The sequence below is a fragment of the Pseudoliparis swirei genome, chromosome 7 (genome assembly GCF_029220125.1).
Source record: "Pseudoliparis swirei isolate HS2019 ecotype Mariana Trench chromosome 7, NWPU_hadal_v1, whole genome shotgun sequence".
Taxonomy (NCBI): Eukaryota; Metazoa; Chordata; class Actinopteri; order Perciformes; family Liparidae; genus Pseudoliparis; species Pseudoliparis swirei.
In genome coordinates this window covers 24,344,276-24,358,684 of record NC_079394.1, presented here as the reverse complement: position 1 = coordinate 24,358,684, position 14,409 = coordinate 24,344,276, and the positions used below count along the sequence as shown (strand labels likewise).

General features: G+C 45.8%; 1 protein-coding gene across 7 annotated transcripts; it reads right to left on the bottom strand.

Moving 5' to 3' along the window:
* Window positions 1–24: 24 nt before the first annotated feature.
* ikbkb (inhibitor of nuclear factor kappa B kinase subunit beta) lies at window positions 25–14,251 on the bottom strand. 7 transcript variants are annotated; one of them, XM_056418130.1, is made up of 23 exons: window positions 14,145–14,240; window positions 13,276–13,375; window positions 13,068–13,180; window positions 11,125–11,219; window positions 9,050–9,170; window positions 8,302–8,371; window positions 6,814–6,902; window positions 5,732–5,821; window positions 5,530–5,654; window positions 4,920–5,027; window positions 4,711–4,840; window positions 4,348–4,542; window positions 4,145–4,259; window positions 3,839–3,962; window positions 3,585–3,736; window positions 3,422–3,483; window positions 3,147–3,247; window positions 2,991–3,040; window positions 2,802–2,901; window positions 2,356–2,503; window positions 1,707–1,804; window positions 1,300–1,393; window positions 25–1,218 (listed from the first exon to the last, which is right to left on the bottom strand). In XM_056418130.1, exons 3-23 carry the CDS (start codon window positions 13,167–13,169, stop codon window positions 1,159–1,161), a joined length of 2,229 nt encoding a protein of 742 aa, XP_056274105.1. In that variant the 5' UTR covers window positions 13,170–13,180; window positions 13,276–13,375; window positions 14,145–14,240; the 3' UTR covers window positions 25–1,158. The 7 variants fall into 7 exon arrangements, with proteins under 7 accessions (XP_056274105.1, XP_056274106.1, XP_056274104.1 ...); XM_056418131.1 differs by having other exon boundaries at window positions 14,159–14,187; XM_056418129.1 differs by lacking the exon at window positions 13,276–13,375 and having other exon boundaries at window positions 14,159–14,251.
* Between the last annotated feature and the right edge of the window lie 158 nt (window positions 14,252–14,409).

The window sequence follows — 14,409 nt, the reverse complement described above, 5'->3', positions numbered from 1 at the left end:
TAAATGAAGCAAAGAGAACATCTCTTAAAATAAAATACTGTATTCAAGATACACTTCAGCATCGAGTGTTTACAAATAGACCCGACATGATACTTGGAATTATAACTAGAATACACACACGTTAGGTGTAAAGGGGGTGAAGCCAATTCTAATGTTTAATAGCTCCGTTTTTACAGTTTTTCCACAATCCAAACATTTGAGAAATGTTTTTAACCCATAGATTAGACTGATAACATCCTTTATTTCTCCTTTAAAAAAAGAAAGAAAACCGGCGTTATGGACCACGTCAAGTGTGAAACGCAATAAACCGTCTCAGCATGACTTTCACACGACAAACTTCACAACACTTCAAATTATTGCAGGGAATGCACAATATTGTTCAGGTGTTGCTGTTATTGTGTCCACCCTCGATATAATTATCAGTAGATGTAAAACAACAATTAAGAAATCACATTCAGACAGTCGTTCAGCATAGACTCAGATAGATACTAATTTTACAGTTATAAACGTTACCCATGCCGTTCAATGATTCTCTTGATGAAACATTTGTAATGAAAATATAAGTCCAGAGAAACTGGATACATATTTACACGAAGGCACATAATACAGTCAAAGGACATTGTAAGAAATACAACCTGGGATGAATGTGCATAAAGCTTGACATGTGTATTTTTACTTATACAAGTTCATGGTGAAACCAATGCAACACAGATAGTTTCAAAATGCAAGAGAAATATTTGATATCTTGTCCATTTTGGTTACATTCATTCTTTCTCTCACTTCTAAATTTGAGAATTAAAGTTCTCCGTGAATAAAGGAGCGCCCTGTAACACTGAAGGAGTGCGCGTCGTTGTGCGCATCATGAAGTGCAACTTTACCCCAAAACATATTTCACGTTTTGTTAAAATGAGAAGTGGGTAAAAAAAATGTTTTTAAAAGATCCCCCTGATGATAATCGACGATACGTTTGGCGTTTATTTGACTCTTTTACGAGCTCTGACAGCTCCTTATCTCACTAAGACAGCAGCCATTACTCCGTTCCCATTTGTTTTCAAAACAGCTCCGGCCACTTCCCCCTGTAGTTTGACATCCCATCCACACGGGGGCAGTAGAGCGCCACGTGTAAGGCAAAGAATGACCCCTACTCCACTCCCCAATTCAGGAGAGGTCACTGGACAAGTTCTGGCCTCCATTCAGCCACGTCCACTCCCTCAGCACCTGGGACCAAAGAAGTCATCACACATGATGAAATGATCATGAACTACGCAACACAACAACAACAACAACAACAACAAGTACCTCCATGCTGCTCTGCGAGTCCTGGATGGTGTCATGCAGCAGGCTCTGGAGTCGGCCCTCGAACGTCCGGCTCTCCTCCACGAGAGACTCGTCACTGCGGACACACCCAGAGGGATTCATGCAGAGTCACAACGCCGGCGCTAGTTTTGTCTTGTGGGAAATTAAAATTGTGACTTTCAAAAAATAGCACAAAGAAAACGTCCACAGTTTGGACTCGAGTGTGAAAAAACATGAAGAAGTGTCGTGGATTAAAAACCTTCTTACAGTCGTGTCTCTGGGTACAGATAAGTGGTCCTTGACAATATCTTCAAAAGATAAGTCTAAATGCTAAATGGAAAACATCCTTTCAACTCCAGTGTGTGGTATGTATGTGTGTGTGTGTGTGTGCGTGTGTTAGGTGCACTCACAACTGCTGCAGGCTGTGTCTGGGGGTCAGCAGAGGCGGCACTGAAGACGGGGTTGGTAATCCATCGGGACTCCCGCTCACCGGGCTGCGGACTTTACTCTGCACAAGACAAGACGTTCCTTCACGAGTGTCGTGGCAGGGAAACACACGGAGAAGAGCGCCGCTCGAGAGTTAAAGTCCCGGTGGAACACGGACAGTGGAGAGAGGGAATATTTGATGGGGGGGGGGGCGCACAGTTACAGGGATTTAAACTCGAATCGTTTGCATTCGATTTGGATTGCTGAAAGGAGAAGGCGGGCCGAGAAGGAGCTACTGTCACACACTCCTCCTTCGTCGATTGATGGATGGATTATTCTATCGGTTGGATTATTGGTTGGTACGAGCTTCCGGAAGCTCACGTCATAATCTGGATAGAGGAAGAAAAGCTGATTGGATTTAAATATAAATTATAAAAAAATAAATGAAACCTTTACTCACCCGCTGCTGTTTAATGAATATTATTACTAGCGACTCCGAAAATATATCCCCAAAACAATTGTATGCAATAATTTTTATTTTTATTTTATAATTATATTTTATTTTATTATTATTCATATGCACGAGTTAGGAGTGTGTGTGTCTGTGTGTGTGTGTGGTTCATGCATCCTCACACAGGCCACTTTGAGCAGGTTCCAAAGCTCCCGCTGTCGCCTCTCCTGCAGACCCATCAGGACCTGCTCGCTCTCGGCCATGCTCTGGACCACGCCCTCCACCTTGGGCAGCAGCTCCATCACGCGCTGGCGGCACGCCGCGGTCTTACTGCATCCAGCACGAACCGCGGCCAAATTACCGGAGGCACAAGGAGAGAAGAAGAAGAAGTCGTGAATAGGAAGTGTCCCATCCCGCCGTCTATGTCTATAGACGGGAATCTCAGCCGATACCTTCGCAGCTTCGTTTCCTTACAGACACACACATTGACGACAGGACATCGAAGGACTCCACCCCCCCCCCCTTTGTTTCTCTTATTTTTCTTCTTCAAAGGGCATGCCTGCTCCATGTGATCTGGGAGTTGTTTTCCACGACTTGAATGAAAACGCAGCGCTTGGCATCCGAGTACCTGAGGTGCGTGTAGAAGTCTCGCAGCTTCCTCTCGTAGAAATGCACGGCCTGGACCACCAGGCGCACCACCTCGCCGCTGTCCCCGGGCAGCCTCTGGTCTGAGCAGGGCAAGGGGAAAGAAGAAGAGCCGTGTTTATCAAATGGCGTCGCACCGAGGGTAGCACGGGAGGCGGGCGGACATCCAAACCTCGTGGTTTCTCTCGCAGTCTGCGGAACAGCTCCATGGCTTTCCCTTCGCTGGGAAGGAAACAGGGGGAAGAAGAGAGGGAGGTTCAAGATCACAAATCAGTTTGTTTTTTTGGGGGGGATTTTTGTTGAAGAGTTCAGTTGGGTTCAGACGTACAGCGAGTCCAGAGCCTCGCCGCTCCTCCACGGCTGCCGCTGCACATCCACGATGTCCGGCTGCAGCTGCATCATCTCGTCCTCCAGCTCGCTCACCTTGGCCTAGACAACCACACCAGGGGTTTAAAGCACACACACACACACACACACACGCACACACACACGCACACGCACACGCACACGCACACACACACACACACACACACACACACACACACACACACACACACGCACACGCACACGCACACGCGCACACGCACACGCACACGCGCACACCTGGCCACAGCTGACAGCGGTCTGCTCCATCTCCCGCCACACGCCCATGAGTTTCTCCGACGCTAGAATTTTTTTTTTGTAAGAAGACGACCGTTAGCCAATTAAGGAAATGCATAATTACAATTAGAGGGCAGATTAAATGTAAACCGGCCCTCTTTCCTACCGATCCCGGTGGCCGTCTGCTCCTGGTACTTGTCCATGTCGATGTGGAGGCTGGTGGTGAAGAAGTCCAGCTTGGCCATGAGTCTCTGGTGCATGGACACCATCTCGTTCTTCTGCTTGGACAGCGACGAGTTGTACCTCAGGAGGCTCATGCTGAAAGACAAGCGGCAAAGGCACGCGGTTTTGTTTTCCGCCACGCAGTCGACGTTTGTTGTGCGCGGGCGGCAGGTGGGCTTCGAGTGTGTGTTTTCCTACATGGCGGCTTTCTGGCCCTGCTGCAGCCTTTGCCAGTCCTCCTTCAGGGAGCGGATGGTGTGCCACGCCTGGCCGCAGGTCCTCCTCAGAGGGCTGTAGGCCAGAACTTGTTTATGGCCGGTTTCTGTGACAAGAAACCAGGGCAAAAAGGTTTGCATGCTTATTGTTATTCTGGTTGTTGCAATTTGTAGCTTCGCCACAAGGTTTTCAACTCAGGGATAATCAATTCATTTGAAAAGTTGAAAAGCTGTACACAGAATTGCACGAGAAGACATCTATTTATACTTGTTGTTGTTGTGTACTCACGGATGTAGCGGATGTTGTCTGGTAGGGTGCGCGGAGCAAACTGAGGCTCATAGCTGCAAGAGGAACGATCGAACAGGAAGACCAGAGGAAAGTCTGTCCGTCGGCCATCTATCTCCTGCGGGCACGATGATAATACTGTTATACACAAGTCCTTTAATGCACCGTGCTGTTGACTACTGTGTATTGTCGCGTAAAGACATTACGATGTAATCGACGGCGCACTGCGTGGCCAGGCCGTGAGGCTCCAGGGCTAGCCCCGCCTCCAGCAGCAGCTCCTGATTGGACGCGGGGATGTTGGAGTCCTTCTCGATCCTCAGCTGCAGGTCCGCCACGGTCTCTTCGTCCGAGACGGAGTACGTCAGGATTTTAGCGGAGATCATGTTCAGAACGTGGACCAGCTGGAGTCCGGGGGGAGAAGGACACGAGCACAGGGCAGACATCACAGCGTGACCTCAGAGACAACGCTGTAGGCTCTTCTGACACACGTGTTTTCAGTAAGAGCACGAAAAGATGTCCACATGGGGGGAAATGAGATGAGACAAAGGGGATTGTGTCACTTAGTTGACCTTGAGCTGCAGAATGACCTCCAGCCGGGAGAAGCAGTCCATGGGCGTAGCGTCGGGGTCTTTGCCTCTCTCCTGAGCGGACCACTTCAACATCAGCCGGAGCCACCTCTCCAATCTCTCTATTAACAAACTGTCAAACACCATCGAGATTGAGATAATAAAAGCCTTGCATTTGATATTTATAGATATCCTTTTGTGTCTAAAATCACCTGTTGAGGTCGTTGGGCTGAGGCAGGTGTTTAGAGAAGCGGACTTCCCCCGAAAGGTCCTCGTAGACAACGATGTCATCCTTCTGCTTCAACTTCAGTTTGTTGTGCCTAGAAAGGATACAGATGGATTACATGAGAGAGAAGGCCTGAACAAATCTAAATGTGGAGATCTTGTAAACTTTATGTAAATGTACAAATGTGTGTTATCGTTTCCTCCTCAATTTCATCACGGTGAATTTCGATCTGTGAACGTTGTGCGTGCCGGGAACTGAACGTGCAAGTAAGGGAGGCGTATATTTTGGTAAGCAGACCCCGCGGGGGTTTCATATCTATTATTCATCATAATAGTGAGGCACACGGGGCCTTGGGGTTGGCACAACCCACACATCCTGCCATTCTTCACTTTGGCAACCCGTTTATTTATTCAATCCTTTCACGGTACAATAATGTATCTTCCCAAAACGTCATTTTTGAGCTTGTTTTGCAAAAGCTAGACAGAAGTACCAAAAGAAAAAAAGGAAAAATAAGAGAAACATTTCGATTTGAGAAGGGAGAAATGTTTGACTTTACACCAACTTCAAAAATAGTACTTTCCGAACGGTGTACCTACCAGGGAACGGGTTGCCAGGTTGGTAAGAAAGGGCGAAATCCTGTGATGCACTCGAACACCAAAGTCCCGAAGCTCCAGTAGTCCACAGTGACCGTGTACTTCTCTCTCTCGATGAGCTCTGGAGCCTGGAGGACAAACACGTTCAGCCATTACTGCCCAGAACGCAGCGAAGAGATCACGTGTCAAATGCTCCATCACTCACCAAATACTGAAGGGTTCCCACAAACGAGGTGCAGAGGCTGCTCTGGTCCAGCTCCTTGGCATAGCCCAGATCTATAATCTTGTGGATCAACTAAGATTAAGATAGAGCGAAAACAAAAAAAATTCAACATGTCATCTTACAATCACAAATGGACAATTTAAAAAAGGGACAGTCCCTCCCAATATAATGCGACCGTATGACAAAAAATATGTTTGAAAAAGTCAACAACTCTTCTCTTGGTCGACGCCATGACCAAAGTAATCCCCGGAGCTTGTTGGAACTATTAGTTTTCTTTGGTTTTCCCGGCGAGTTGTTTTCCGACACCGGTATCGAAAAGGCCTCCAATTTAGGCGAAAATACTGGATCGGCAAGTCGATGCACCGAGCCGACACGATGTAACGTGTTAATAAGTGAGCAGGTGTTGCCGCTGCTCCAGAGTCGCTGTTGCAGCCGCTTTCCCCGTTTCAGGCCTTACATGCTAAACTTAGCGGCTGTTGACCAGATATTGTACTTCACTGATGAAAGTGGTATCATCCCATTAAAGTCTCCAGCGGTAAGCGCCAACATGTCAAACTATTCCTTTAAATCTTTACGGATTCAAGAATCCATGAGCCGAAATCAACTTTCAATGCTTTTCTGTCCATTTAGTGTCCAGCTGTTGCGTGTCCACCCTCCCACACAGACCAAACACTGCACGCTGTGCCAGTTCATGCAAAACAATAAACTTTGTGCAGATAAAGTCCGTTTGGTTCAATGTCTATAAACACAGCAGTGTGCATAAACATGAAGATATAACTTCTTTAATATGTCTGGCCTCATTTATATAGCATTCTTCGTTTCCTCGTGTCCTACTGGAGGATACAAGGAGCACACTGAAGGCCCAGAGGAGAAGGTACAATCCCAAAGCTTCCTCGTAACTGTACGGATCAGTTGGGGGATTGGGTAAACATGTGGAGAGACGAGTCTCCTGCACTTAATCCAACATAACCCACAGAAGAGGGGGAAGAGCAGCCGATGCTGTATACGTCCTCTTTGTTGTGGTTTGGGTGTATTTGTCATAACAACAACGTCCTTTAACTCACTCTCTTCTCTCCCTGCTGCAGCACGATGTTCTCTGGTTTCAGATCTCTGTGGATGATCCTCTTCTTGTGGAGGTAGGTCAGAGCCGACGCTGAAGGGAGGAAGGAGGAGAACGTTAAGAGTTAAGAGTCGCGTGGCTTGGAAAACTGTCTGCGCAATTCAGCGTCGCACTCCTTTAAGATCGCCGGACGGTTTGAAAAAAAGAAATAACCAAAATGGATGCAGCAGAAACCAGACATGTCGTCCATGTTATGTCACGCATCCTTCTTCCCTGTCAAAACCTGGCGCCTACATTACCCACGATGCAACTTGCCCTCTGCCAGATTGTTGGGGAGATTCAGTCGTGTCATCCCAGTGGCGTCTAACATCGCCTCAAGCCGAGATTACGAGGTTTGGTAAAAACCTCTTCTCTCTCACTCCTCCCCGAGTTCTTTGCATTTTCTCGTTCTTCAAGTGAAGTGACATCGCTTGAGGCGGTTCATCGGACCTCGTTCCGCTCCCTCTGGATCCACGACGAGCTTTGCAGAACTTTTCTTTACATTTCTTTGCCGATACTTCACTGCATCCAGAAGTAAGACATGAGACAACTAGAGGCCGGCAAACAGAAACGACATCTGGAATAAAGCTGCTCTTTCAAAAAAACGTTATTGAGTTGCGTTTCTGACCTCCAGTGATGTCACAGTGCGTCACCCAACGCGGTGACATCACTGTTGGGTTGGGTGATGGTCAGTTAACCAGAGAGGGCAAGGAAACACTTGTTCTCAGTAAAGTAACTCCTTAATAACAACGTAAGAGGACGAGACTCATTCTCATTCCTTGAATCTGCAGGAAATTAGGTGGATTCGGTCTGGTCTCAATTTACAGCTGAAACTATACTGTCGTACAACTCGTGCGTCAAACAGGGTGACTAGTGTGTGTGCTGGGAAAAAGGGTTCAACGGGGCGGAACTCATAACCTCTGGGTACCTGACTGAGTGTGTGTGAGTGTGTGTGTGTGTGTGTGTTTGTTTGGGTGTGGATGTGCATGCCTTTGTCTTTACCCTCACTCATAAAGCAGTTTAAAGGGGATCACTCATTATCAGGAAATGTCAACCAGTGGGTAACAGGAAAAGGAGTTTCTATGTGTGTGTGTGTGTGTGTGTGTCAGTCTCCTCTACTCTCCACTCTAGCTACATTAGAGACCATATGTGTCCTCTCTCAACCCTATTTACACTGTGTGTAGTATAAATGTCTTGTTGATGGATGCGGTCCGAGCGTAAGTGCGTCCGCTTGTTGACGTAAACCTGCTGTCCCCTGTCGCCATAGTGACGAAGAGTTCGGTGGGTCATCGGTGACATCACGATACTGGTCACTGTGACTACAGGAAACTAATAACACTGCCAGATCACTTCAATCAAACAATCAATCTAACACACACACACACACACACAACCACTTTAAAGTGGTACACTTTACAGTCACCGGGGGGGCGGGGCCTCACGGGATACTCACAAATGTCCCGCAACAGGATCAAGACGGAGCCCTCCCTCATCCCACAGCAGTTCTCCAAGAGGTTCAGATGCTGCATGGAGCACAAACACAAACACTCGAGACAATGAGGAGCGTCAGGCCGTCTTCTCGACGCTCCTCTTTAAAATAAATGGTCCGTTTGGAAGGGATCAGGCATATATTGCAGGTCCTAAACAGGCTCAGATGCCAGCTGAAAACAAACCCAAGTTTCAACTCTCAAATACGGGAATTAAGGTTCTCACGAGGCATTTTTGCACCGTTCTTCAGAACTTTAAGAAGTAGCAGCGAACACGGAAGTTTTGCAAATTGTCCAATCAGCACTTTTGTTGTCCAATCCTTTGATTGAATTTCCGGCATTGGAAACGTGTGGGAGGCCCGGGGAAAGAGGCGACTGCTTAGTTTTGGGCCGTCTGGGATGTCACCGTGCGGTTATTCATGACGGTTGGCCGACTGGTGTCTGTCGCCCTGCGGCTGCACACTCGAGTCGCTTTCAGATTTAAAACACGCTCCAGCTTTCGCCCGGGGAAGAAGTGCAAACAATCTCCTGACTGCTGGTCCAAACAAATCACACGTTCTTAAACTCTGAGGCAGACAAAGCATAAGCAGTAGTTACATTTGTGTTTTCAGCTTTGAGTGTGCCTGTCGTCTTTATTTCACAAGAGCTGTGGGATTGTTTTCTGCTGCAGCTCTCCTCTGGGCACACACTCCCAGACAGGAACCAGACGTTTACCTTTCTCAGGTCTCCTCCCTGACAGTACTCCATCGCCAGCAGCGGCAGGTCGTTGATGGTTATCATTTGATGCATTCCCTCAGGAACATCTCTGGCTGCAACGACGTTGACGTGGTCCAACCTACGAGAGTCAAAAAGAGCGGAAACCGGTCAGAACCACGTATCCCATCACATTTGTTCCAGTGAGGACAAAAGACAATTAAAAGAAAACTGTCGCAATCTAAATCTGGACCGGTGGTTCCCAGAGTTTATGGGATTGGGACCAAATGAAATGAAGCGATATCTACGGCCCCCCCCCCTGGCTCTGAGGAGTTCACCTCCTCGCTCGTGATTGTTTTCCTTGTATTATTCGAGGGGCCTTCAAAGGCCTGAAGACTCAAACGATCCAGTAATTTGGTTGTGCAACATGTTGCAGTGACGTCATCGCTTCACCCATTCCATGTTTGTGTAGGAACATGACATACTTGGCATATAAATTCTTTAGTTACGGCCAAAAAACATGTTTTAAAAATGGATTTTAATTACATGCGCAAACAGTTCACAGGCCAAACCTTCCCGTCACCTCCTTTGCCCTCTGACCTGCTCCGTTACCTTCTCTCTTTCTTAATCTTCGCTGTTTCATAACTGATTGAAACAATGTGTTTTTCATGATTATCACATGGTCGAGCCCTCTTTGAGAAAACAACAAAGAAATACAATAAGATAAGGGATACCAGATGCACCAGGAAGATGGTGAGTAATCACAACCTTGGACAACATGCAACAGTGTGTGTGTGAATGGCTCAGACAGCTGGAGATGTATGAGAGGCATCACGACAATAATAAGCTGCAGTTACGTGATTATCAGTCATCACATGTTAGTTTTCTCTGGTAACCCAACCTGAATGACGCGGAAAACAGTTCTTTGTTCTGCCTCTCTTCAGCTCACATTAATACAAATAAAAGAGTGGGAGGGAATTGCAAAACAATTTTTTTCTTTCACAACAATTTAGCAGATGAGAACAAAAGTGATGAAATATAACCCACACATCATCAAAAACAAAAACATAGCATGCGTATTAAGTAGCTGTAATAATATAATAATAGGTTGTCATGTATGCGTCCCCTGCCCTGTGGTTTCCCCCTGGGGTTGAGCGTGGGTGCACGGAGGGTTGTGGTCGGGACCATGTCTGAAAACAACACACTTGTTAAACTGGGACTAGGAAATAAATGGTTTTATACTTGTTTTACAAAACACACATCTCACAAAATCTATTAAAAACAACAGCATGAGCTGCCATTCGACTCCAGTGACCCCCACAGCCAAACCAGAACTGCTAATGGGCAACACAGCGTGTGGAAATGAAATACTCACTCCGAGGCGAAGCACATCAACATGTCCAAAATAACCACCAAACAGACCAAAATAACTCAAAACGTCAACGCTCGCCTAATTATTTAATGTCTTTGGGTGTGATTCTTACTATTTCGGGATGCAAATTCAGGTTTTGTAAATGAGAGCTACAGACGGGGTGCAGAGAAGTCAAACGTCTAACTCAGAAGCACGCCACACATACGCACGCCTCCCGTGTCAAAAGAAGAGCTTCAAGGAAACGCATCAAAGAGTTTGGCTGGGAAAAGGAATTGGTGGGGACGTGGGGGGGGGGAGGGTCACCAACTTCTTTACCCGAGTTAAGTGCGTCAGACATAAAGATCCGTTACCGCAGGAAAAAGACCCCCCCCCCACACACACACACACAGTTTTCGCTTTATTACCTAATCCCGAGCGCACAGGCCTGTGTAAAATAGAGTTTATGGCTTTATTATTGTAGTAAATGTCGTGCTCGTATGGTACACAGTCCCACATAAATGTCTGTTTATAGCACAGGAACACTGAGAAGGCGTCCTGGTGAAGATGCAGCCATGCGACAGGAAACTTTGTCAAAACTTTGTCCACCCCCCCCCCCTCCAATATTTTGCCAATAAAAGCCAAGAAGGATCTAATGAAGCTGCTATGTGCCGGCAGGGCGGCGGGGATCCAACCTCTTCATCTCTGTATTTGCTCTGGGGCTCTTCAGCAGGTGGATGACACTGACCTCCTCATGATCTGGATCTCCAGACACCACCTCTCTTTGTTTCTCTCACTCAGCTCCTGACGGCACTGCTTTATGGCGATCTGTTCCTCTGTGTCCTGAAATCACACACACACACACGTTTGAGATATTACTTATAGGCATTATGTACAAAAGGAAAGCTGTGAGAAAATGTTTACTGGTTAATACTGATGCATCTATATGACCCGTAGAAGTCAAGACCAAGAAGACCTAGTATTGCTGGGCCAGGCGGAGGGGAGGGAGGGGGGGGGGGGGAGCCAGAACCAGGACTGAGCGAGGAAGACTGTCAGACAACTGCTGCAGTAAAATTAGAGGGTTTTCCACTTTTGTCCACGGGGACCGCCAAAGTCACCACAAAGCGGAAGTTTTTTGGAGTAACTTTCACTTAAAGATTGTAAATCGTAATTCAAGATTTGAAGTGTTTTGACGTGGACATATTTATGAATTTATGTCGCAGTTCATTGTCCGTTTACATTTACGGCTGCAACTCCTGATTACCTTCATAATTGATTCATATGCCAATTACTCTCCCGATTTTGTTCTCCAAAACAATCAAAACGCAGTCAGAAATGTCGGTTGAAATTTCCTCGACCTCAAGATGACATTTTGTCCCCTAGATATAGATATATAGCTTTTGATAGATTTTGAGAGACATCATTTACACCAAAACAGGTGACAGGTGCTTTAAAGCAGTGGAAATGTTTTTTAAAAGCCTAGAATTCAAAATGATCTAAAAACTGTACTTCTTTTCAGGATGCCCTCTGGTCAGGTATTTGGTAATAACAATAGTAAAAATGTAAAAAATAAAGGGGGAGGGAAAGGAGGGATGACACGGATACAAATACATGTCGATACCTTTTTCCCAAAAATGGTGATCAATCTCACTGCCTGTTTCTCATGGCTTCATCAAGGCGCCCACCTGCCTACATAACCTGATCTGAGGGCTAAAGATAGTCCACAGCGTTGTCACTAATACAGGAAGACGGGACATTTCCTCCGAAGGAAGTTCAGTCATCATAAACCCGCCGTGGCAGAGATGATCAGTTTCACTGGGATTCGTTACACAATACATTCATTCTTGAACAAGACTTCCTGTATCACTATGAATAGAGGTATAATTTAATCAGACGACAATCCTTACATCATTTCTCGATGTATTCTTAAAGAAAAGGACACACAGCGGTCCACCAAGCTGCTCGTGTTTGTGAAAACACTCCTGAACATTTGAAACCCGCCAGAGGAAACATTTCCTCCGGTGTCATATTCATGAGCGCTTCCCTGCAGCTTCTGACTCCATCGTTTGTATATCCCCCACTGTGAGTAATACAACTGCTTTAAAGAGAGGAAGAGGAAGGTCCACTAAGCGGGCGGGTTACTATTCCCATCGGGTCCTGATGCAGCTCAACAATGCCCTCATCCTGTGACGAGGCATGAGTGAACAAGAGAAGACGGCTTCCTGGACCGATGTCCAGAAGAATATGACCGCACAGACACCAGAGACATATCTTTTAGATTCAGCCTTTTGGCCTTTTAATGGTGGCAGTTCGGCACAATGTAAACAAATAGATGCCAATTTGGAAATAGGTAAATCAAGGATTAAATTTGTCAAATTAATTTACTTAAGTATTGAATTAGTTTGATATAGTACTTGACAAGAGGCGTCTGGGACCTTCTGCTGGGCTCATTTATTTTCAAAGCTTTGTGATGAGTCGCTCGTTGCCCTGATGGCGACGGTGTGGCTGTCTGCTGGGACACGCTGGCCGGACGGCTTTAGTTTCCTCCTGTCGGCTTGAAATGCTGCGTTACTTAAACATCCTCATGTTTCTCCATTCGGTCGGAGATCACGGCCCCGCACACAGCCCCAAATATAATTACACGGATGATAACACCGGTGTTGCTGCGTGTTAGAATAGTGCGCCGCGTACCTTGTTTTGCCATCGCGTGACGTTCCCAAAGCCTCCGGTGCCGAGCCGCTCCTTCAGCTCCCAGGACCCACAGCTCTGCTGCTGCAGGGGGACTCGATTCATGGCCTCCTTCGCTGGTTCCAACATGACAAATAACCAGAATAAACTTCAGTCTAAGGTCGTACTCCATGATTTATAAACAAAAACACTGGTTGACACAGATCATTACCACACAAAGTTGTTAAGTTAGTCCGGAGGTTGCCATGAAAGAGAAATGGCTTGTTGTTTCGAGGCTGTGCTGTGTGCCCGGTGCAGTCTTTGAGCAAACACTTGATAAAAACATAAATAGAAATTGGATTGATAATGTGCTGCTGTGAATGTTTGGCATGTATTTATAATGTTAATAACTTTTAGCATGGAAACAGCACTCTCAAAGCACAGCGGAGGCTTTCGTTCTTCTGAGAATATACAGGCATCAACAAATTACAAAACAATAGTATTTCAATAAATAATCAAGTATAAAACACGAAACATTCTTTGCTTGAAACTTCTGAAAATATGCATAATTTTCCTCAGTTTTATATAATTATAAGTTGAATATCTTTGGCTTGTGGACTGTTGAGTGGACACATCATGTTTCTTGGGACTTCTGGGAAATAGTGTCATTTTCTCATTTTGATTTATTATTTGCCAAATAAACATTGCAGGTAGAAATACTCCCAATAAAATGTGAAAAATGAATACAAAATTATGTTCTCACATTTAGAAACTAGACTCAAGAAATTATTGTGAAACAAATAATAAATCAACAGATGCATTGATTACTAAAATGAACAGAGTCTATGGAGGAGCCGGTCTAGTTGTATAAAGTGCTCCTTGTACACCTTATAAATATATATATGGTAGTACAGAAGGTATCACACAGGTCTGAACCCCCCTTCTCATAACGAAGCACAGAAACACAATGAAAACACTGTTTGTGTTTCCGGTTGTCTGAAGTTATCACAACGTAACGCGACGTGTTTTTATTTTCGTGCAGGGGGGAAAAAGCACTTTAACTTATTATTATGATTTATTATAATTTCGACTAGAACATACCTTGAACTTCGTACCTGGTGTTTCTTTAAACCGAGTTAAGCTCGTGGACGTTCAGCGGGTATGTCGGCGACTCAACATAAGAACTTTCTACTTCCTGGTCCTCATATTTCCTGTAGACCTGAAGGGAGCCGCCCACGAGGAGCCGCTGCTCCGGGCTCCAGCTCCACCGCTTCTTCTTCTTCTTTGGTTTTTAACCATGTCGTCACGCTTGATTGAGACCACGATATTTCGAGGCGATTTTGATGCGAAAACCAGGACATGTAAA

Excerpts from the sequence above, each read along its gene's own strand:
- ikbkb (XM_056418129.1), bottom strand. The coding sequence starts at position 13,169 with ATGAATCGAGTCCCCCTGCAGCAGCAGAGCTGTGGGTCCTGGGAGCTG. Across the intron at positions 9,171-11,124 it reads GAGATCCAGATCATGAGGAG|GTTGGACCACGTCAACGTCG; the intron begins GTCAGTGTCATC and ends TGACTCTCGTAG. Across the intron at positions 2,902-2,990 it reads ACTGCGAGAGAAACCACGAG|ACCAGAGGCTGCCCGGGGAC; the intron begins GTTTGGATGTCC and ends TGCCCTGCTCAG.